This window comes from Rhea americana, unplaced genomic scaffold (assembly GCF_003343005.1).
Source record: "Rhea americana isolate MKP2758 unplaced genomic scaffold, rheAme1 scaffold_17, whole genome shotgun sequence".
NCBI lineage: Eukaryota > Metazoa > Chordata > Aves > Rheiformes > Rheidae > Rhea > Rhea americana.
The window spans coordinates 7,364,705-7,386,520 of NW_028185816.1; the positions used below are offsets into that span (position 1 = coordinate 7,364,705).

Sequence of the window (21,816 nt, forward strand, 5' to 3'; positions counted from 1 at the left end):
CCCTGCCCGGCGGCCGGCCTCCTGCAGCGCCCCGCGTTAGCCCGGCCCCGCCGGTCGTAGCGTCTGCTTTGCCGAGAGCCGTGCACCGAGATGATGCCGTGCGGCGGAAGGATTCCCCATCCAAGGCAAGCAGGCTCAGCTCAGCATGAACTCGCCCAGTTTTACAGCATGTCCAGCTGTGTATGAGTGGAGCTAACCACATTTTCCCTCTTCTTCTTCCTCTTCTCTTCTTCTTCCCCCTTTTCTCCCTTTTGTTTTTGCAGCAAATGGAGCTGCTTCTGGTGAATAAGCTGAAATGGAATCTGGCTGCAATGACCCCCCATGATTTCATTGAACATTTCCTAACTAAAATGCCTCTGGCAGAGGACACCAAGCAGATCATCCGTAAACATGCTCAGACTTTTGTGGCTYTGTGCGCTACAGGTATGAGCCCTGCACATGAAACAAGGCGTGTTGCTCCCCTACACAAACCTACCCCCCAGCCTGTAAAGCTTCCCATAGCTATGGGCTAAAGTGAGTTCACAGAGCTGTGGGGAGGTGTTTTAAGCCCTCATTATTGCCCCCGGTTGTTTGCAGAAGGTGGATTACTTTGCAGAGGTAAGTTTTTCAGAAGATAATTTTCTTCTGAGTTGAATAAGCATAGAACTTGTTGTCTGGAGGAGGGGCAGAAGTACCCCTTTTTGGTAGCCTAGTGACTGAGTTTGCAGCTCAGACTGGCATGATTTTTCACTGATGTATATCAAGTTTTATGCGGGACTGCAAAAGACTTACTGCCCATATGGGGAATCCCTCTGTGTGGATTCATTCTTAAGACAGTTTTTGAAGGCACAGAGAGAGAGAGTTTGCTTGTGAATAGCTCTGCGTGGGGGTTTTAAAACTTCCCTCTTCAAGTTGCCTCTTCCCCCCTCCTCTGTGGCTGGTGGATTGGAGGAGGGCCACGCGGCACRGAGGCTTTCCTGGCACAGGACCGAGTCTCTGCCATCTGCACCCTTCTGACCACGTGCTGCGCTGAAGCCATGTGCTGGGGCGGCCTCCAGAGGAGCCAAAGACGCCGACTGTTCGCTAGGCCAGGTTTGCAGAGGCCTGATCTTTGGTTTCAAGGGCACTGTGTGCGTGCGCGCTTTCTTTGAAGCTCCATGTTTGCATGTGGTGTGTGTGTGTGTGCGTGTATGTATTTGTACATGTACTGGCTTTGCCCACTGAACCCTAACGAGTGGGAAGGAAAAAGTTTAGATGAGTCTTTCTGTTCTCCAGATCTTACTGTTCTCACAGAACAGAATGGAGGAGTGGGGACAAAGAAAGTTCTAAAGGGAAGATACCCTGTTTGAACAAAATGTATTCAATGCATTTTCTTTTAGTATGACAAGACAAAATTCAGGAATGGCGAAAGAATAAGAAGAAGCAGCCAAAGCAAATTTCTTTAGCAGTAGTAAGTAAAGAGGAATGCTAAGTGCCCTGTTAACACTGRTAAATACACTGTAAAGGAGATAGTGCTTTATTCAGTGTTAATATTCAGTAGCATTTATATTAAAAAAGAGATCAAATGTGCATTTGGACTTGAGAAAAGGTGTCCACACTTGAAAACCTTGGTGAGATGTGCGTAGTCAATGAACAACAACAACAAAAAAAATTATTTATTTTCAAAGAGATGGATTTTGTCAAAAGATTCAAATAAGATTGCAGGCACTTAAAAAAAAATGAAGAAAATACTGTTTTCACAGAGTCAGCCCTACTGCAAGGCCTAAAGATAGAACAAACCATAAAAGAGAAATTTATAAACAGAGGCATTGCTTTTCATCTTGGGCTTTTCATCAGAATAACAGGCAGATTGTAAGTTAGCTTGCCTGGAATAACACACAGTGCTCTGAATGCTGCAACATTCAAACAGCTTTCAAAGCACCTGCAGCAACATTTCAGGAAAATCAGATGTATTCTCTATGACAGATTGAACCAGATAAGACTGCTGGGGCTCTAGATACGTGATTTGCTGAGTTTGAAGCTACCTTAGTTGTTAGCTAAAAAGAACAGCTACTCGGCCTCCCCTTTGGATTTGGGGATGTTTAACCTAGGTTGTTGTGCTGGCAATGACAGGGATGAAAACAAGAGTAGTTCAAAGGTTGGAGACTTACTGAGAGTCCAGTACTTTGATCTACTGTCGGTGTTGTTATGTTTCTTTTAGGAAGCACATCCAGAGCCTTTATTTAATAYTGCTACACACCGCAGCTGGAGAGTGGATCAGTAAATGGGAACCACATTCTGGGAATTTTACTTAGCTTTAAAACAACGATGCTGAGCTCACCAGAATTGAGGCCCTTGTCAGCTCCTTACTGAAGTTGTTGGGAATATTGCCCGGGGATGCAGTGTTCAGGAAGGCTGCCACTAGGCTCTGTATTTTTATTATTTCTTTGGATGTCAGGATTTTCTATACGTCTTGCTTTCCTCATGACCTCTTTGTTGGGTAGTGAAGATAACGTGTGGCTAAGTAGCATCTGGACTTTGTTTTGCTGTTGCTGGGTTGTGTTGCATTTCCCCTTGCCAGAATGAACCTAGATGGACTGCAAATGCGTTGTGCTTGCCTGGATGTTCTGGGGCCCAATTCAAAGTCCACTGAATACACTGTAAAATTCATTGRAGTGGCCTCAGGGGCAAGTGCAGTGTACCCGTTCTTGAATACAGCCCGTGTCCTCTGCTAAAGGAAGGTGTCATAAGAAGATACGGCGAAATAATGCTTGCATGAAAAGTAAAGTGTCAGCCAGTTGGCTTAACAAGGTGAAGGCTGGGGAAGTGTTTGGAGATGTGTGTACGTGTGTTTGCTCCAGAGAGAGAAGGTTACTTTGCAAGGTGAAGTTGAGGGGAATTCCTTCTAAGCTCCCTCTTCAGCTGTCTGCCTAGTAGAAGCGGATTTGTTTGATTTGGTTTAGTTTTGAAAAATATATTTGCACCAAAGGATGTCTTTGTGCTGTGGTAGGTTAGGAAGAAAAAAAAATTACCAGGAATTGTTTGAAGTTAACACGTAATTGAGTTTAATGAATGAGGCTTTGGCATGGCCAAGCAAGGCCGGGAGAGCTCAAAAGGAATCAGGCCTCTTTTGGCCCAAGTTAAGACCAGTGTTAAGGGAGAGCTGCAGCTCTATACAAGCATAACAATGAATAGCAACAAATATTGGAGCTTCAGCATTTCATTATGTTCCTTTGGTTATCAAAACATACCAGGCTCCTTTTATATTATTATTATTGCTATTATTATTGCTGTTGCTTTCGTCCTTTTGGATGGAGAAAGACCTCCCTTTGAAAGAACTGTGCTACAATTCTCCTATTCTCTGGCCTTTATAAAATTGGGAGTCTCAAGGTATGTGACCAGTTGGAACCTGTTGCATCTTGCAGCAAGTGATTTATGTTCGCAGTTTTGATTTGCCTCAATGAAAAGATTTTCATTCATAGCCCCCAGCTCTCCAGACGGATGGAATTGCTGCTCCATTTAAAAAGGAAAAGGGGTGACTCGCCTTGTTAGGAATTTTTTTTAAAGCGCTGCAGCGCCTATATGCCTGCTTTGTCCTCCCTTCAGGGTGGCTGGCATTCTTCTCTCTCCTCCCCCTCCTCTCTCTCTCTCTCTCTCTTTTTAACAACGCTGAAGTTGTTTATTCTTTTTGGATGAAGTCTCAGATAGGCTACTGGGGATGTGTGCTTCAATTGATGGGGCCCCCTACCCCATTGTGGCTGTGTCAGGTCTAATTCATCTCACCGAAGCCCCCTTGTTCCTGAGCGCTCAATAGCGCAAGATGAGGCGATGGAGGCTGACAATGATGCCACACTCTTCACTTGGGGGCATCCAATTACAGGCGAGAGGGGCCCCCTGATTAATATGCTGAAATTAGTGGCCTCTGCCACAAATAATTCCTTGTTGAGTTGCAACAAAAAGGCAGTCCATGCTGCTTGTCTGGAGTGGTTATAGGGACAGACGCAAACTGGTCATTTAAACTTCATTATCACTTTTCCACCTTAGAAAGAATGAGGGTGTGACTATGAATTCATGTTCTTGTTTATAGCTCTATTTAAATGAAAAACACAAATATGAATCCTAAACATGATCCTGTCAGGATAGACTCATTTAACTGACACATTTTGRTCATATTCTGCATGTGAAAAAAGTGCTGACGCAAACTTGCTGCCACTGTACCCCTCTGAATGACTGAATCTTGGTGAAATTTGCTATTGCCCACAGAAACCCTTAATTTCTGAAGTCTACCTGCAACCTGCACCTATCAGTATTTCAGTTAGGGGGCTATTTTTGGAATGGATGTGTTGTCAATAACTAGACTGAACTATTTGGATTATCTGGAAAGACAGAAGTTTGCTAGGAGGTGTATGTATTTTAATGTGTCAGGAAATGGGAGGATTAAGAAAAGGGGAAAAGTGAAATTAGTTTTATACATGCTAACAAAGATGAGATGACCTTAGAYACTGTTTGGCTATTTGTTGACTTTATCACACAAAAAATTGGCCACAACTAATTGTATCAGCTTAATTTTGGAGGTTCATAGAACACTGGATGAAATGCCCCTTTGAAGATGGGGTATTGGTCTGAGCTACAATTGTTTGTCAGAGATATACRAATAGATTGAGAGAGAGGACTTTCACAGAGTCCTGAAGGTCTTTAGTTTCACTGGTAAAACATTGACACAAAAGTTATTTTATCATAATAAAGGAGATGCATGATTTAATACTTAAACTGTTCCACTGAGCCCTCTAAGCTATCCATTCCTTTGATTTCATTCAAGAGTTTGACAGATGGTTTATATTTTTTTCAACCCAGAGGAAGTTGTATTCTGATAAAAGCTGAAGGAATGTATCTCAGGTTCTTGTGTATAATGTGGCATTTCCCCTTTCTCCTTCACAAAATTAGACATTTACTCATGCAACTTATTTGCTTTGTTTCTGATTCTTCTCCAAGGTGTATACTGCCCTGGATCAAACGCATTCCTGTTCAGCAGAAAGAGTCTTAGCATTAAAATGTGGATTATTCTTATTAAGAAGAAAAAAAGGCTAAATGGCAGAGATAGCCCCTTAAGGAATCATGGGAGTGGCTTTGTGGAGAGACCTACAGCAATGCAGTCTGGAAGGGGGCCCAGCCTCTTGTCAGCATGGTGTCACATCAGAATGTAACTGATTGTCCGCCAATTCTTGGGACCCCCGTCACTTAGTTATGCCACATTTACATTAAATCCCTGTTGCCAGGATAGATGGCAGCCACTGACAAGAGACGAGGTTGAGACAAAGCATTTTTAAGATGAAACCTTAATTTAAATATGGATTATCTGCCTCCTGACGGGGTTAAGCAGTCTTTCTCCTTCTTTCTTTCTTTTTGTTGATGTTGTTGTTCACTAAAGTTATATTCCTTTTAATGTCAGTGTACAGGTTTCTGTTTTAGAGGGCCCAGAGACTCTTTATTACAGTGTACCTAGGATCTGATCATGCTAAACACTTAAACTSTTAAGAATGTGAACAGGTTTTCTCAGATGTATAGTGCTGTTGACCCAAAAGACATTATTCATATGAGTAAAGTATTTAAACATTTGAAGAATGGGAGCCCTGCTATGAAAAAATATCTCAAAGTGATGAATGATCTCCCAGGCTTACTGCTAAGAAAGGCTACTCACTCAAGTACAGTTACTTCTTTGGATAAGTGTTTACAGGTTTGGGCCTGTAACAGTTTACAGCAGGAGGCATCTTTCTGTACATAATTTCCCTACCTTTTCAGATGCAATAGTTGGCAACTGAAGCCAGCCAATGCTGATAGAAGAGAGTGTACAGGAAGGCTTGTCCTAAAGAAATCATTTTGATTTTTTTTCCTCTTCTCTCTTCATACAGATGTTAAATTTATTTCAAACCCACCTTCCATGATCGCAGCTGGCAGTGTGGTAGCTGCTGTGCAAGGCCTGCATCTGGGGGACACTAACACTTTCCTCTCCTATCAATGCCTCACACATTTCCTATCACAAGTTATCAAATGTGACCCGGTAAGTGACTCCTTCTCTTAGATTCTCTTGATCTTCTGCCTCAGAGTTTAGAATAAAAGTCTGCTTACTGCATAGTAGCTGATACTACAGTAAATCTTGATGGGAGTTAAGCATTAGTGTGTTTTTTTGAGCATGTTTGTTCTAGTTATTTCACCATCATTATATATATTAACAGTCAGTGATTATASTGCTGCAATTCATTGACATAAATGTGTCATGCAGTTCTACAGTTTTGTAAGACAAGTATTTGACAAAGTAAAGGAAACTTTGAATTTGTTTTAAGACGACTGCAGAGTCTATGTGAAACAAAGCCTTTAAAATAAGACCAGGAAATAATTACTAAGATTGCAATAAATAGAGCTCCTGGTATCTCTGACCTTATCTTTGACCATTCTTGAGACCTTTTATTGTGACAAGTGGTGTGAAAAAGTCCTTCTTAAAAGAGTTCTAATGATCTAATTTGGTTTATTACGTGCTAGACCTGCACAGTAGCTGGTATTGAATTCCTTTTTGGAACAAATGTTTGTCCCAYGACTTTCTGACAAGGTAGATGGTCCTCACAGGACTCTCATTTTGCACTGCAGCTTCCAGGAGATGCACATCAGTAACTAGCGAGCAATAAACCCTTCACGAGTGAATGGGCCAGGAAGGGAGCCTACAAGGAAGACCTAAAGTCAATGATCCATGTCATAATGGTGTGTGAAGTTGGGGCAGAGTTGAGCTTTGTTTTGTAACAATGTGGAAGACCAATAAATAGATGCTTTAAAAAGGTTCTTGTGAGGTCTCCAAGCACTGGACAATGAGTCAAATAAAGACAACCCTGWGGTTAGTGGTAGAATCTTTGAGATGCTGTTAAATTATTGTACATGTTCATAATTTAAATATAGAGAGAGCTGTATTAGTCCAGACACTTCAAAACAAATTTAATACAACTGGACTTTGTCAACAAGATTGAATGATTTCTGGAAAGATGCATCATCAGGAATTACTCATAAAAGAGTAATCTGATAGAGTATCTGCTGGAAGCAAATGCTGACAAATACTATATCACAGCTTATTATTTTGTTCACTTGAACAATGCCTCAGTATCTAGCATGTTATTTTTGCCCTTTATACTACTGCAGCAAAAGTAGTATGGATCCAGCACTGAAATGTTAAATACTATGAGCAATTTAAATGCTGAAATAAGATGCTGTAAACATCCTGCTGCTCAGTTTGGTATGCACCTGTAACGCTTTTAGTGAGATTGTGAACAATGTAGGTATTTCAGTGTACAGTTGGCTTCTATCCAGTGCAAGATATTCAAAGCAGGTACTTAGGAAAAATACTAGGCTTGCTATCTGTACTGATAGTGAGTATTTGATGCAAACAAAAATATTATTTAATCATTCTTGATACATAGCATTAAAATAGATTCTCTCATCATGGAGAACAACAGCATGTCCTTATGTGACTTGACTTTGTTGATGTCRGAGCTCTTTTAAAAGAGAAGAAAGTATCTTTAACACGAAGGATAATGGCTGGTTATTTCTTTTTATTGTCCAGAGTCATTGCAAGGCCACAATCTGTGTGATCTGAACTTAAAATTAAGAGCTTTAAGAAGAATTAACTCTCTTTCAACTTTTATTGCTAAATGTACTTTAGAGCAGCAAGAATTTGAAATAAGATTTTTACATAACTTGCTACAGAAAATAATAATCATCATAGAGTTATACCTAAAAAGCTAAGTAACTCAGAAATGGAAGCATTACTTCCATCTTATTTCTTGCTTAGTGTTTTAGAGTARCATTACTACCACTTGTATGCTCGCACCAGAAAAAGAGAACAGCATCTTTCACTATTGCTGTTCTGAGTCGAGAAAGCTACTTGATTTCATACATTGAATGATTTTCCTGCATTGAGATTTGCAGCAAGACATGTCTATGCAAMCCAGAGTATCAAATGCTATTCCTTAATATCTATATGAAGTTTGTTACTCCACAGTGATAGTTCCTCTTGTCAAACTGCAATTGAGTATGTTTTATATTGGATTGTCCTGAAATATTAAGAACATGCATTATAAAAACATGGCTAACATTCTGCCTGATTATCTATTAGCTAGAGCAGCTGGTCTGTTGGATTTCAGGTTACATAATCACACTTTTTTACCTTTAGTCTCAAAGAAAGCTGAATCTAAAGTAAAATGAGTATCACCTGATTGGAATTCCTTTATGGTTCATGTTTATATTGGTAGGAGTCCAATTTCCCATTTTGCCTTTGATCAGGGGTAATTAGAAGTCAGATAATCACAATTAGAAGTCTTGGGCTGTCTTCCATCATTCTATTCTTGACCCCATCATCCAAACAGATTGAATTTTACCTGACATTCATTTCCAGGCCAGAAATTTGCTAAACTAGATTAGATTGGGTTTCCTTGCTGTCTGTTAGTACATTGGAATTTGTCTGCTGCCTGCGCCTACTCAGAGGCACCTTCAAACATGTGCTTGTTATCCAGGACAGGTCAGGCAGTCACAAAGGACTTCCAAGCAGTTTCTTTTTTGTTGTTGTTTGTTTCCTTTAGTATCTGACCCTGGAGTCTGATCATGTCTACTATGTGTGTTAAAGGTATTTGACCACATCAGTTAAGCTAGCAAGCCTTTTTTTTTTTTTTTTTTTTTTTTTTTTTTTTTTTTTTAACTGAGAAGCTTAATTAATCCAGGAAGGGTTTATGACCTTGAACAAACTGTGGGCATTGAAAATTTGGGTAGCGAAGCAGAAAAGTTGTTGGGAGAAGCTATCAGAGTAATACAGAAGTCTTGTATTTGCTTTTGAGTATTGAGAAGTACTAAGAATGAAAAAACTCTGGTGGGATTGTTCACAGTGAATTTTTTATTTTGCAGTTATTTTTGCCAGCTCTAAGATGTTCCTCCAGACAAACTGTTCAGCTGATAGCTATCTGAGCAAAAATGATGTGGACAAAACCACCTAAGACATTTCCAAAATTGTTGTTCATTGAACTGTAGCTTAAGACACAGTCTGTTCATTATAAATTGTAAAGGTTATGTATCTTTAGAAAAGGTAGAGTTATAACGTACTGTACTCTCAGAATCTCTCAGGAAAAAAAAAAGATGGTCAAAAATTACCTTTAAGTTATGTAGTCCAGTGAAATTATTCATGATTGGACTCCAGAGAGAGAATAATAGGTATTTATAGAAATCCTTTTGAATGCTTTGCAAAATGTACTGATGACTTATTTCACTTGAATTACTTTGCATATTGGTTTTCAGAGCTCAAACATGCTATATGCAAATGGTAGTATTTCCAAAACAAAACAAACAAACAAACAAACAAAGAACTAGGACTTGATTTACTGTGAAAATAAATTGGCTTTCAATCTGGAACATTGAACATACTACCTGGATAGAATTGTCCTCAAAAGTGCTGGGCTTCTGAGAACTGAAAAAAATGAAAGCTTTATTTATATACTACATACATCTAATTCCAAATGTGACTGAGGTGCATGCTACAGGGTATGCAAATAAAAGTCTTACAGTCAAAATTGATCTGTCATATCTTGGAAGGGGTGAATGGACTTCTCATAGAAGTCTTACTAGATAGGCCAGAGGTATGTAGGAGCCAAAGGCATGATGACTTTAGGATATGAGGCGTTTCTTTTTGTCATTTAAAACGCTGTGTGTCTCTGTCAAGAGGAAATATTACACTAGGGTTTAAACCAGAAAAGGTCATAGGTTATGTGTTTTCGGTGAGCTGTAACTGATGGTCTGATCTGCTTAGACGTAGGATTAACCTCCCTCTCTCTCAGAAAAGACTTGCAGAGAATTGTTTGCTTGGGTTTCTAATCTTATTTTACCCCAAATGCCATGTGCCCTTATTGGTGGCAGAGGAGATTCTTGTGGCAGTGGAATCAGTGAAAAGCTGGTAGATCACACAAGAAGCCTCTGAATGAAGGCAGAATTGAAACTGGGAAATAAAGAAAACAGCAGGCAGGTCACCCTCTCAGGAAAACAACATTCATTCTCAGTCATGCACATCCTAACACTTTTGACGGCAATTTATCATGGAAGACTGGGTTCACCGCAAGGGCTAACACATGTCATAGGTTAAATCAGAAAAGGCAATACTGAAAGGAAACTTCAAAGTCCTTCATACACAGAGTTAAATATGTTGAGAAAAAGCTTACGATTTTGTTATAAAGATATGAGTAAACAGCATGCTGGAGGAATTTTGGCAAAATGTAGTGTGGTTGTTTTGCCTATTAAAGGCACCATTTCTGTGTCCTTGCAATGGATGTATGTGGCTCTGAGGAATACATACCCCTTGTTAGCAGAAAGTTGGACAGGTTGAGCGAACAGGCCTTTTCCAATTATAATTGCTGTGGTTCTGTTAGTGGAATAGGATATATCTACTTGTATGCTTTAATGTCTAGGGAAGTTCCCTTTCTCACAGTAGATGTGATTTGCTAGGTGCTTTATGCTTTAAATCACACTGAAGTCAGTTCAAGCGGTGAGGCCCTTGTGCTCTCCTGGCCACTCAGTAGGATTGAGTGAACATCCAGCTCTGAGAAACTGGTTGTAAAGCAAGGGAAAAATATCTCACCCTGACTGAACTGTTGAGGTGAATGCAGTAGCAGGCTGAAAACTTGGCAGGCCTTTATAATGCATGGCTATGAATATGTTTGGTAGTGGATATGAAAGATCTGTCTCCATTTTGGAGTCATGCAGTCTACTCCATTTTTTTTCCAAATGCCTTCTGAATTGGAAATCAGTTAGCTAACCTAAACTGACTGCTGCTGGAGATAATTGTGTTAGTTGGCAGGTGACTGAAGGCATGTACATCTATCTGTCTGTCATCTAGCATGTTTATCTAAGAACTTCATGTTATCAAAACTCATGCTTTGGAAGACCACTGTTTATGAAATTACCTATATCATGTCTAGTAGACTGCACTGTCAAAGGATTTCTGTGGTTAAAGTAGAAATCATTGCTGCATCAGAGCTGTTTGCACCAACTCTGACTGCAGCCCAGTTTCATGTCTTTGTAACTCCACTCATTTAGTGGGGATTGATTCACATTGCTATCCAGCTAGTCTGTTTATACTTTTCAAAAAGATATAAAAGCTACTGAGTAAAACATAATTTGAAAGGTTTTTTGTGTAACTGCTGAAATGCTACAGCACAGGCAAAGTAGTGGAGCACAAGCTACATTTTACTGTGTCAAGGTCCGGCCAGGCTAGTGCCACTGTAGAGCAGTTTTCATCATACGTTAGGTCATAGACCTATGGGGGTAAAACTACCCAAAAAGGGACAGTCAGAGCTAGTCCAGAGGTCTGTATAAAGATGTGCTTACTTAGGCCATTAAATAGAAGATAGCAACAGCTAGTTGCTGAAATCTAGATCCAAGCTGGCATCTTGCAGAAAATTTGGTAACTTGGCTTTTTACTGTTCAGTCTTCCTCTTGTTCTTTCCACACTTCTTTCAGTCTGCTGCCTTCCTAAATAATTTGATCATATTTTTCTTGCCTTCTCAAGAAGTGGTATTTCGTTTATGATCTCGGTATTTTTCTAAAGGACCCTGGGTCTTTTTCTCCTTCCATTTAATCTCCTCTAGGATTGTTTACGAGCCTGCCAAGAACAGATTGAATCCCTCCTCGAATCCAGTCTACGCCAGGCACAGCAACACAATGTATCTTCAGAAACAAAGACTGTAGAGGATGAAGCAGACCTTTCCTGCACACCTACTGATGTGCGAGATGTGAACATTTAAGAGGACTTCTACTAAYGGGTTTGCTTGGCAAGAAAAGCAGACAAAGAAAGGGCATCTGAGAAGGAATCAGCATCAGGATCTCCCCCCCAGAAACCCTTTTCTCCAGGACATTTTTATACCAGAAGGGAAAACCAGTCTTGTTTTTTTTTTCCTTGCTCTGTCTCCCTTCCATCTGTGACTTCAAACAAATAAACAAAAAATACCCCAAAAACTGTCTTAAAAAAAGAAAAAAAAAGTATTTGCATTACCCCCAGGGGTTTGTGCTACAAAAATAGAATATTTTATACAATAATAATCAACTAGTTTTTATATTAAAGTGTTCTTGTCTGTATGTTGTAAAAATAGGCATTAACACACAAAATGTCTCCAGGGGAGGTATTAGATTTGATTTCTTACATATAAAACAAACAAACAACCATTTTTAAAGTAGAAGAGGGTTATCTTTTTTTTTTTTTTTTTTAGATAGTAAATTAAATACTCTTTTTTTCTTTAAAAAGCATAGCTTTAACGCAGTTCTAGGCTTTTCTGTATCTTGCTTGCTTATGCATTTAGTCACTTTATAATTCATCTGTAAATGTTTTTATTTTATTTCCTTAGGTTTTTTTATCCTCTTCACCTTATAAATGGTTAACGTAACCCATAAGTTAGTATATGTTAGTATACAGCATTATTATATGTTAATCTTTTTTTTTTTTGTGCCTGTGGATTGCCTGTACATAAGGCATTTGTAGGGTTCCAGCTTTGCATTGTTGGGAAAGGCCAATGTACTACTCATACGATACTCTATTATAAAGAGCAACCGAAATAGTGACATAATATATTATATTTTTGTAATCTTCATATTTTTGTAGTTACCTGTGTATAAATGCTGGTCTGACCCCACAGATATTCAGCCTAATTATGGTCAGGTTCAATCCACAGTTTAGTCTTTTTTTTTTTTTTTTTTTTTTAATAAGATTCTAAAACCATTCCATTCAAAGCACTTTCAGTCCATTAGATATATAGGAAATACATTCTTTTATTGTGTGGGAATTTTTTTTTAATGGAATGGTTTGGAAATATATAAGTGCTTGTTCGCAAACTTGGAATTGCAAAGCAAGTGCATTTAACTATGGTGTTAGAGGAAAGGTGTTTTTTTCCGAAGGTTGTGTTCCAATGAGAGAAATTGCATTCACAAATTGCCAGGATATCTTCCTATCCTTTTCTATAGAAAAGTTGAAGTTTAGAAATCCTTTGGTGCCAACTCATCTTTGTAAATTAGGGGCCTTAAAGGTTCACGTATAGGACACATAGTTTAAGGATTTTCTCTAGATGTTTTACAACTGAAGGTTTTTAAACACTAAAATATATAATTTATAGTTAAGGCTAAAAAAAAAGAATATTTATTACAGAGGATGTTCATAAGGCCAGTATGATTTGTAAAATAATGCAATCGCCCCTTTTTTAAAAAAAAAAACAAAAAAATTATAATCTTTCCTTGATGTTGCAGTTTTAACAGCTTCTTAAAGAAAAAAAAAAGACACTCTTCAAAGAACAAACCCAAAACAAAACAGTCTATTTGGCCCCTTCTCATACATTTTCAAAAGCAGTCTAACCATGAAAAACGCCATAGTTAATAAACATGAGAATTGGAGTACTTGAAAGAAGTTCTTATTCCAGTATATGCCCCCCCCCCTTTTTTTTTTAATTTAGCTACAACTAGAAAATTTGCACATCTTGGCTATGTATCTTTTTATTATTATGTTAGAAAGTAGCTGAAGGGACGTGGACATAGCTGTTGAAGTTGACGCTCGAGGAGAATGTGATGGTGAAATGTATGTGAGAAACTGCCGCTAAGGTGTTGATTGTTTGAAAAAAAAAAGAAAAAAGAGAAAAAAGAAAAAAAATTAAAAAAAAAAGAAAAAGAGAAAAGAAAAGGAGTGGATGCTCCATTTTTATTGAGCTGCTATGGATAAATTCCCAGCATGGTTTGAAAAAAAAAATTAACATTGCTTTTCTGTATCTTTGTCATTGTGTTTTGCTGCTATTTTGTGGATTTTTTTTTTGTTATACAATGTCATATACTGCCATGTTATAGGTTTTAATTTTCTCATAGAAAATTATATTATTGACATCATTTTTTTGTAGATTTTTTATGTGATCAATTTTTACTTAATGTGATTACTGCTCTATTCCAAAAAGGTTCCTGTTTCACAATACCTCATACTTCAGTTAACCGTGTCTAGACCAGGTTTTAATGTTCGTACACAGTGCCTCATAGTTCTACTGCAAACTGAAATGCATCGAACGTTATTCTGAATGGGTCTCGCGATTTGCAACTAGGTTGCATTAATTTAAAAACAGCAGACATTTCAGAAGATCAAGTAATGTCAGTTTTTTGTTGTTATGCATTTTATAAAGCTGGATTCTTTGTCTGATCTGGGGTTTATTATCATAGTAGTTTTAAGCTGTGTTATTAGCCACATTGATATATGAAAGGTGCATTATAATATAACTCTTGTATGCCAGCTGATGTGGTTTCCTATCAGTTGGGACACATCATTTGGTATGATAGGTTATCTTCTGGAACTCTAAGTATTTTGTGTGTTTAATCTGTTATGATATACTAGTTTTTTGTTTTTTTTTTTGTTAATTATAGCATAATGCTAATTTAAAAAGCCTGTAAATCTCATAAATAAGCCAGCTAACAAAGTTGTATGCTGAAGAATAATCTAGCTGTTGCCTGTATGCTGCTAAACCAAAACAGAATTAGAACTCAATTTTGAGGGCAAATGCAGTTAAGATCCTACATAGCGCGTAAGTAAAGCATTGCAATGCTACTAGCAGTCGCAGGACCCAGGAGGACTGGATACATTCTGTCCAAATTTCAGGAACATTTCTTACTGCTTACCTCATAAACACTTCTGTTTGTGGCATCTCTGTGTCTCTGAACCAAACATGATTATTGAGTTAGTGGTTACTGGTTATATTATGTGTTACACTGAGTGGCAGTGCGTACTGCAAATTTCTTTAAATATTGTATGTAGTAAAAGGCCAAATCCAGATCAGTGGGTTCATGTGCCAACAGAGATGCTTTATTTCTCACATTATTATAACAATCTGTAGTAAGCAAGCAATTCAGATTTGTACATTTTTATATTGTACTTATTGGCATCACTGGTCTGAAATGCACATTTTCACCCACAGACCTGTAACAGACAAGTTTCCAGCAAAAAAAGAAAAACCTAAAGTCTAGAAATAAAATTGGTAAAACCCAATGTCTGCTTGTTGTGTTTTTTTTATTATGTTCATGAATGCTGAATGGTAGTAACTACCTGATGCAATGAATAAACAGCATGATGTTTTTCTAGTGTCGACTGTCCATGCTTTAATAGTTGCAATGCATCTTTAGCTAATAGTTGCAATAATTTTTTACCGTTATTTTAGGAAACTAGGTGTTTTTAGCAATGGGTAAGTGACTGCCTGTCATAGTAACATGTATTTTAAAAAGCAAAATATACTTTTGCTGAAGATTTTCCTTTAAACATCTAAGGTAATTATTCAGAGCAAAATACCATTTGGTGGTTCTTTTCAATAAAGGTAAAATAAAGTAGGTGTTTGATGCTACAGAATGCTTGTTTGTATTTATTTATCAGTATAAGGTTTTATGTCCTAGAACACTTCTATGGAAAACAGTTTGTTTTAAAAGCAGTAAAGTTAATATGGCTTCTTTTCCTTTCCTCCCCCTCATATATAGCTATTGCATGTTCTTATTTGTCACTAAGATAACAGAGAAAACCAAAATGGAAACATTTCAGAGCCCACTAAACATACGTAAAGAACTGGACTTAAAAGGAGAGAAATGTGACAGCAACTACATATGATTATTTAGAAACTGAATTTAGATTAAATTATAACTGTCGCAATTCACACTCCACCAGAACTTTCTGAAAATCAGGGATGCAGTTTCTCATTATTACAGAAGTTGAATGCAGCAGAAACTACTGTTCATTCTTTGTAGAGAACAGTCAGGCTTCTGACCTGTGTATTTGACTACTTAGCCTAAGAAAATACATGAAAATATGATTTTGTTTCTGCCTTATAAGAAATGGTGATCTACGTTAAAGGGAACGTATTTTTCTCTCCTGTCTCAAATCAGAAATGTAGCATTTGCCTCCCAAGTTTCCCATTGACTAAGCTTCACATCACAACTGGTTCTGTGCACTAAATACAGCAAAGGAAACAAAATTGGATGTTCTATGTGAATCAGACTACAGCAAAAGAAGTTGTCCTCATGCAGTTACTGATAGATGGGAAGCCATCTGCGTCNAAAAAAAAAAAAAAAAAAAAAAAAAAAAAAAAAAAAAAAAAACACAGTTGAGCCTGTATTAGCTGGTCAACTTACCAATCATTTCAGCTAGAAAACTAAACCTACTGTAAAATCACAGCTGTAAGATTAGGTAGGTAAAGTAACTACGGCTGTATCAGTATATAGTTTGAGCTGTATTCTTTCCATTGCAAGTGGATATGCTCSTTAATACAGTCCGGTCACTGGTAACCCATTAAGGTAAATTCATATAGCACTGAAAGAGATGATCTAAGCTAGAGTCACAGTGACTTTAAATACAGGTCAAGCTGTAGCTCAATTTGGCCTAGATCAAAAAAAGCCCATTTTTTTTCACCTAAATCCTCTTTTTTTGCCTCAAAATTTCAACATATTTTAAAGAAATTGAAAAAAAATGCATTGGCTTGTTTTGTAGCTCTGCTGACCAACCCTTCTAATTTAAATATTCAAAAATTGAGTGAAGACATTTATAAAATCTTGATTTTGGACAAAAAGCTTTTTTATTTTATAATGAAAATAAGTGATTCAATGAGAAACTTAGAGCAATATATTGAACATATTAAGTGTGTTTTCTTTTTTTCCTTTTCTATCCATCCTGTAAACTATTCAGCTGACTGAAGTATTTGTTGACTTAAGTAGGTTTAAGCCTACATAATCATCACTGTTATTTATGGTGTCCTCCTCTCTTAATCATCTCTGAACACATCTTACTAAGTCTGGATGTTAGGTGAACTCTGCCAGTATTATTCACATAGCAAAGGGCAGGAAGACAAGAATGTAGTTAGAAAAACAATTTACTACTATAGGCTGTTAAAATCAGCTAGGCTATGCTCTAACTTATTCACAGGAAAAATACATACTATATCTTCCTACAGCAGACTGAGAAGCATGCACAACTCCCCCGGTCCCTAAAAGACTTCCATTCCATCGCCGAGTGTAGCCGAGTGACCAGCTCGCACCTTTTGTGAACACTTACATTCACACACTCTTTAATAGGCAGTAAGTAACAATTAACAGAGACTGTCGAATGTAAAAAGTTGAAAACCACTCGTAGTCAAACATAGCTGGCAGTTGAAGTGAAGGAAAACTGCAGCAGGTCAGGGCAGAAAGTAAAGCTTGGACCCGTGTTCCAAATGAGTTGTAGGAACGAGCCAGGCAGCGGGCTGGACGCTCCCGGGGAGGGTTCTTTGCGGCATCACTGAGAAGCTACAGTGGGACAAAGGCAGGAAAGCCGTAAATGATGCCAACATCATTTTATGGGACATGCATTTTTTTTCTGACACAAAACAGTATTTTTATTATGCCACAAATATAATTGACGATATTAATCACAGTGGCATGGCAAACTGAGACATTTGACATAGTTTCACCCAACATTCTGATCAAATGATGAGACAGACTGCAAATTTGTCAGCTGACTTAYATCTATAGTTTGAGGCTTGACAGGACTCTGACTCTGCCTTTTGGGCCTGAGAAGTGCAAATTTAGCAGCAAGACAGAAGCTACTGTTGTTTCTTTATTGTCATTTGACAAGGAAAAACAGAAGTAATTTCTTGGCAATCCCAGTAAGTATCGGCATAGCCAGATTTACATTTGTCCCACCACTCGCCTGTGTGAGGCGCACAGATTAGAAAATCCGTATTTTAGGGAAATCARATTATTCCCAGACACAATTTTCCTGAGCGGTCTTTACCGGGGCAGGGAACAAGCTGCTGGCAGAAAGCCTGTGTGTGTGTTCACAGCGAGTCAGGAGTACCGTGCACGCAGCATCTGTGCTCTGCGTGGGCCCAGTGGATGCAGAAGCATCACCCACAGTATGCGGGCGACAGCTCTRCTCCTGTGGCACAGCCAGTAGGAGGCACCTTCTACCGACCTACTATGTACCAATAAATAAATAAACAAATAAATAAAGCTGTTGTGCAATAGGGCTGTTCTTGGGTCTTCCCTCTTACCCAGTAGGGAAAAAAACAAACAAAACAAATCCATCAGTGTGGATTTTGGCCCTCTTTACTCGTGGCTTCTACTACCTTTTTATTTACTACAGTATCCTTAATGAAACATAACAATAAGCCCTTACCTCAGATAAAAACACATGTAGTGATCCATCTCAAAACCAAACACTGGAAGATTGCAATAAAAAATGATATTCCCATCATATTCAAAGCACATGCTAATGGACAATCACAGTAWAGTCTTGCCTACTAACATGTTCTGTCCTGAGGTGAAGCCCATCTGCAAGTACTGCCTTGACAAGAGACTGTGACTACCTCTGTTCAGCTCTGACTAAATGTGACATAAGCTGGAAAACAAGCAAGAGATGAGCTTGTTAGGCAACTGTTGCTAACTCCCTTTGCAGTGGGAGACCAGAGGTACCCTGCTCCCCATCACTAACTGGCCTTAGATATAGAAAAAGTCAAAGAGGGACTTTTGCAAAGAGTCCCATGCCTGGGACTGCATGGTTAGTGAGACCACGGTGGCTTATGCCAATATACAAATATAAAAAGCAATAAATGGTTCAGACAGTAAGCCTTTAGGAGGGAGAGTTGGGAACAGCCCCATACACTGATGTCCGATACCATTTAGGAGGATGAGTCTAAGGTGGGAGTGCTGCATGCAAGGGCCAAGCTGCAAGCCAGGACCAGACACATTGACTAGYCAGAGCAAGTGCCCCGTTCCCCTAGGTCCAGGCGGTGAAGGTCTACACCAAACTGCAGGTGCTGGGGCTTTGATTTACATGTGCGCCTRTCAAAGGACAGAAATCACTGTGCACCCACCATTCCCTACTTCCTAAGTAAATAAATTTGAGATTACGTGTTGCTCAGGGATGCGGTTATTTCATCCATCCCTTCTGCTTTCCCCGTGACACATGTCCTAATTCATCCCAAAGTTGTTTATTAAATGTTTGGTCTCCTAAGACAGCTAACAAGTAACCTACAGTGAGGATATTATCTGTAACATTACCTGCAGTCTTCAAGGAACTGCGCTGAGATGGGCAACTCACTCAACAACGCCAACAAACCACTACGGGAGCATTACAACAACTCACTCGAGCCAACACTGAACAAGTGCCCTAACTTACTAGTCTGATGGGAAACTGCCTGAAGCAGACAACTGAGCTTTTTGATAATGTTTTATTTCTCCTTTTACTAGATTTTATCACTATAGATTGTCCAAAGCCAAGATAGGATTTCTGAGCAACTTTTTTGCTTCTTGAACATCCACAGGCTTTAATCCTTTACTTTTTTTTTTTTCATTTGACTGCTGGCTATTTTAAACATGAAGATCAGTTCTTCAGCTAATTTATTCCAGCCAGAATAGCTATGTTCCTTAATACGTACAGACATGACACCCTCCCAAGCATCCAGAGGGCATCGGCAATTACTTAATCAAACATAAAGGTTTCTTATAATCATTTGTTTTATTTTTTTGACTCTGGACGTATCTGTAACTGTTTCAGGCCATGGAGGTCCTTGAACTGCAAAAAATCAGAACAGTTTCTCCGCTATGGCAATATCCTTCTAACTTAAGTGAAAGTGTTCACCTGCCTCGACTCTTGCAAGACAGTGCTCAATAGCCCTGCAGAGACAAGCAAGCATATGTCCACACGCTTGGGGAAACCCAAGCATTCTCTCACCCACAAATAGCGTTCCAGTAACCTAAACAGAGTCCTCCATGTTTTTAAATCCCTCTGCAAACATGCCTCAGGCATCTTCAGGGGGCTTCTCCCATGCTTCCGCTGATGGAGAATTTTGGGCAAATTGCACATTAAAGCTCCTTGAAAAGGTTTCTCAACACTCTTCTCTGTAATATGTGTTGCTTTCTCATTATTTCCGATACTAATGATGCTACTGGATTTTTGTGAAGTCTGTCCTCATCTGATTTGCAGAAGAGAACTGGCTCAGAAGACGACATGAGATACAATTATAAGGGGCCACACCCTGAACACACAGCTTGGACAATGCACCTATCACTTACAAATTCCTGAACTGCATTCAAACTATTCTCCAYGTTACTCAGCAGTTCTGAACATGACAAAAAAGATGCCCTAAGTCCATGTGGTTTTAGAATTACAATGATCCTAACTGGACCATACTCAAGGTCTTCTCGAGAAGGAAATACGCAGTAGACATAACCTCTAGTTGTCTTTGAAAATGACATACTATTACACTGATCCTTAATTTTAAGGAGTACAAATATTCATTTTTCCCTTTTATTTCAGAAACTGTCAAGTACTCATCAAAAAAACATTCTGTATGTGTGTTACTTTTAAGGTGGTAAAGAGGGGTCTCAAAAATTCAGTGTCTGCACATACATTGCAAAAAAAAAAAAAAAAGAAAAAAGAACAATGTAGGCATGTGTTTTTAAACTACTGTTCGTGCAGTCTGGTCAGGACTGTGTGACACAGTATACAGTGTTTTGTCATCCAAGGAATGTCTTTGATCAAGAGTTTATGCAAGAAGGAAGAAAAAGCCATGAAACCCTAATCCGTTCCCACAGTCCAGTAAACGTGAGCTGGACAAACAGTGGACAATAGCAGTAAAGCTTGCTTCTGGAACAATAGCTGCAACTAAAAAAAATAAAGGGTTGCTGACTCACAGTTCCAACAGTCAAGAAAGATTCCATGCAGTGTTGATTATTCCCCAGAATCTGGAGGATGCTGAAGATTTAAAAATTTACTTACATATCACACCGAAATAAAGCAGCAAAATATGCTGCTATCTCAAAGAAGAAAGAAAAATCCTGATGTTGATTTTGCATAGTGCAGAGCTGAGATGCAGAGACTGCCTAAGCATCCATCTTTTCTACCTCAACATTTCACTAAAAGTAAACTCCATAATTTGAGATTACATTATAAATAAGAAACAGTTTAATGCTTTAGATAGTATGTCACTATTCCATCCCCACAAATTCTGCATAACTACAAACTTCCTACTTTCTCAAGACAAAAGCTACATACTATTTCTCATATCTGTTCAGAAACTTTCTCTAGGTAATTTTGCCGTGCTAAAACCAGATACACAGAACGACATACTGGTTAATCACATAGGTGTATGAACTACTACAGAACAATTCAAAATATTTTATAGCAAATGACTTCAGAATCAATTGGCTCTTATTACAGCTGTTTGGTTTGGGGTTTTTTTTTGTTTGTTTGATGTTTTATACATTTCATATGAGAATGCAGTAGTACTACTTTACATTAACAAAGACCTCTAAAATCCCTTAGGTTGGCTACATTTCCTTTCTTGSTAAATTACTTAATTTGATAGAGCTATACATACATTGAGGAGTAGTAAAGTACTTTAGGAATCATAGCATGAAAAGTGATACAAGAATATAGGATATTGTTATATTCGGGAACAAACAGTCCTGTGATTCAGGAAGGAATAGTCACAGCGTGATGCTGAAGAGACATATGAGTTAGCTGCAGATTAATTAATTTTATAAGCAGTATTAAAACAGAGCTTATTTGGGTATTTAACAGTATCAGCAAGATCAGTGCTTTGCTCTAACATAGGTGGACTGTTTCTGCTTTTTTAAGCTGAAGTTCTCTTGTCTCTGTTACTGAAACCAGTGTTTCCAAACCTGAGCGCACAAAGTTAAACACTTAGAAGACTGCTTTCAAAATAATGCCCAAAGTGCTTCCTTATTTCAGCAGAGGCTGAACTAGTTCTGCCGTTCCAAGGACTGTGACACACRTCCAAGGACTGCAAC

The 21,816-nt window shown here is 38.4% G+C and overlaps 1 protein-coding gene across 1 annotated transcript in view; it reads left to right on the forward strand.

Moving 5' to 3' along the window:
- Positions 1-15,034, forward strand: part of CCND1 (cyclin D1) — a 17,825-nt gene extending 2,791 nt beyond the window's left edge. The window contains exons 3-5 of the mRNA XM_085300920.1: positions 264-423; positions 5,868-6,016; positions 11,622-15,034. Of these exons, the coding sequence (XP_085157046.1) occupies positions 264-423; positions 5,868-6,016; positions 11,622-11,777 (465 nt within the window). The 3' untranslated portion in view covers positions 11,778-15,034. The remainder of the gene's footprint in view (positions 1-263; positions 424-5,867; positions 6,017-11,621) is intronic.
- The last annotated feature ends 6,782 nt before the right edge of the window (positions 15,035-21,816 follow it).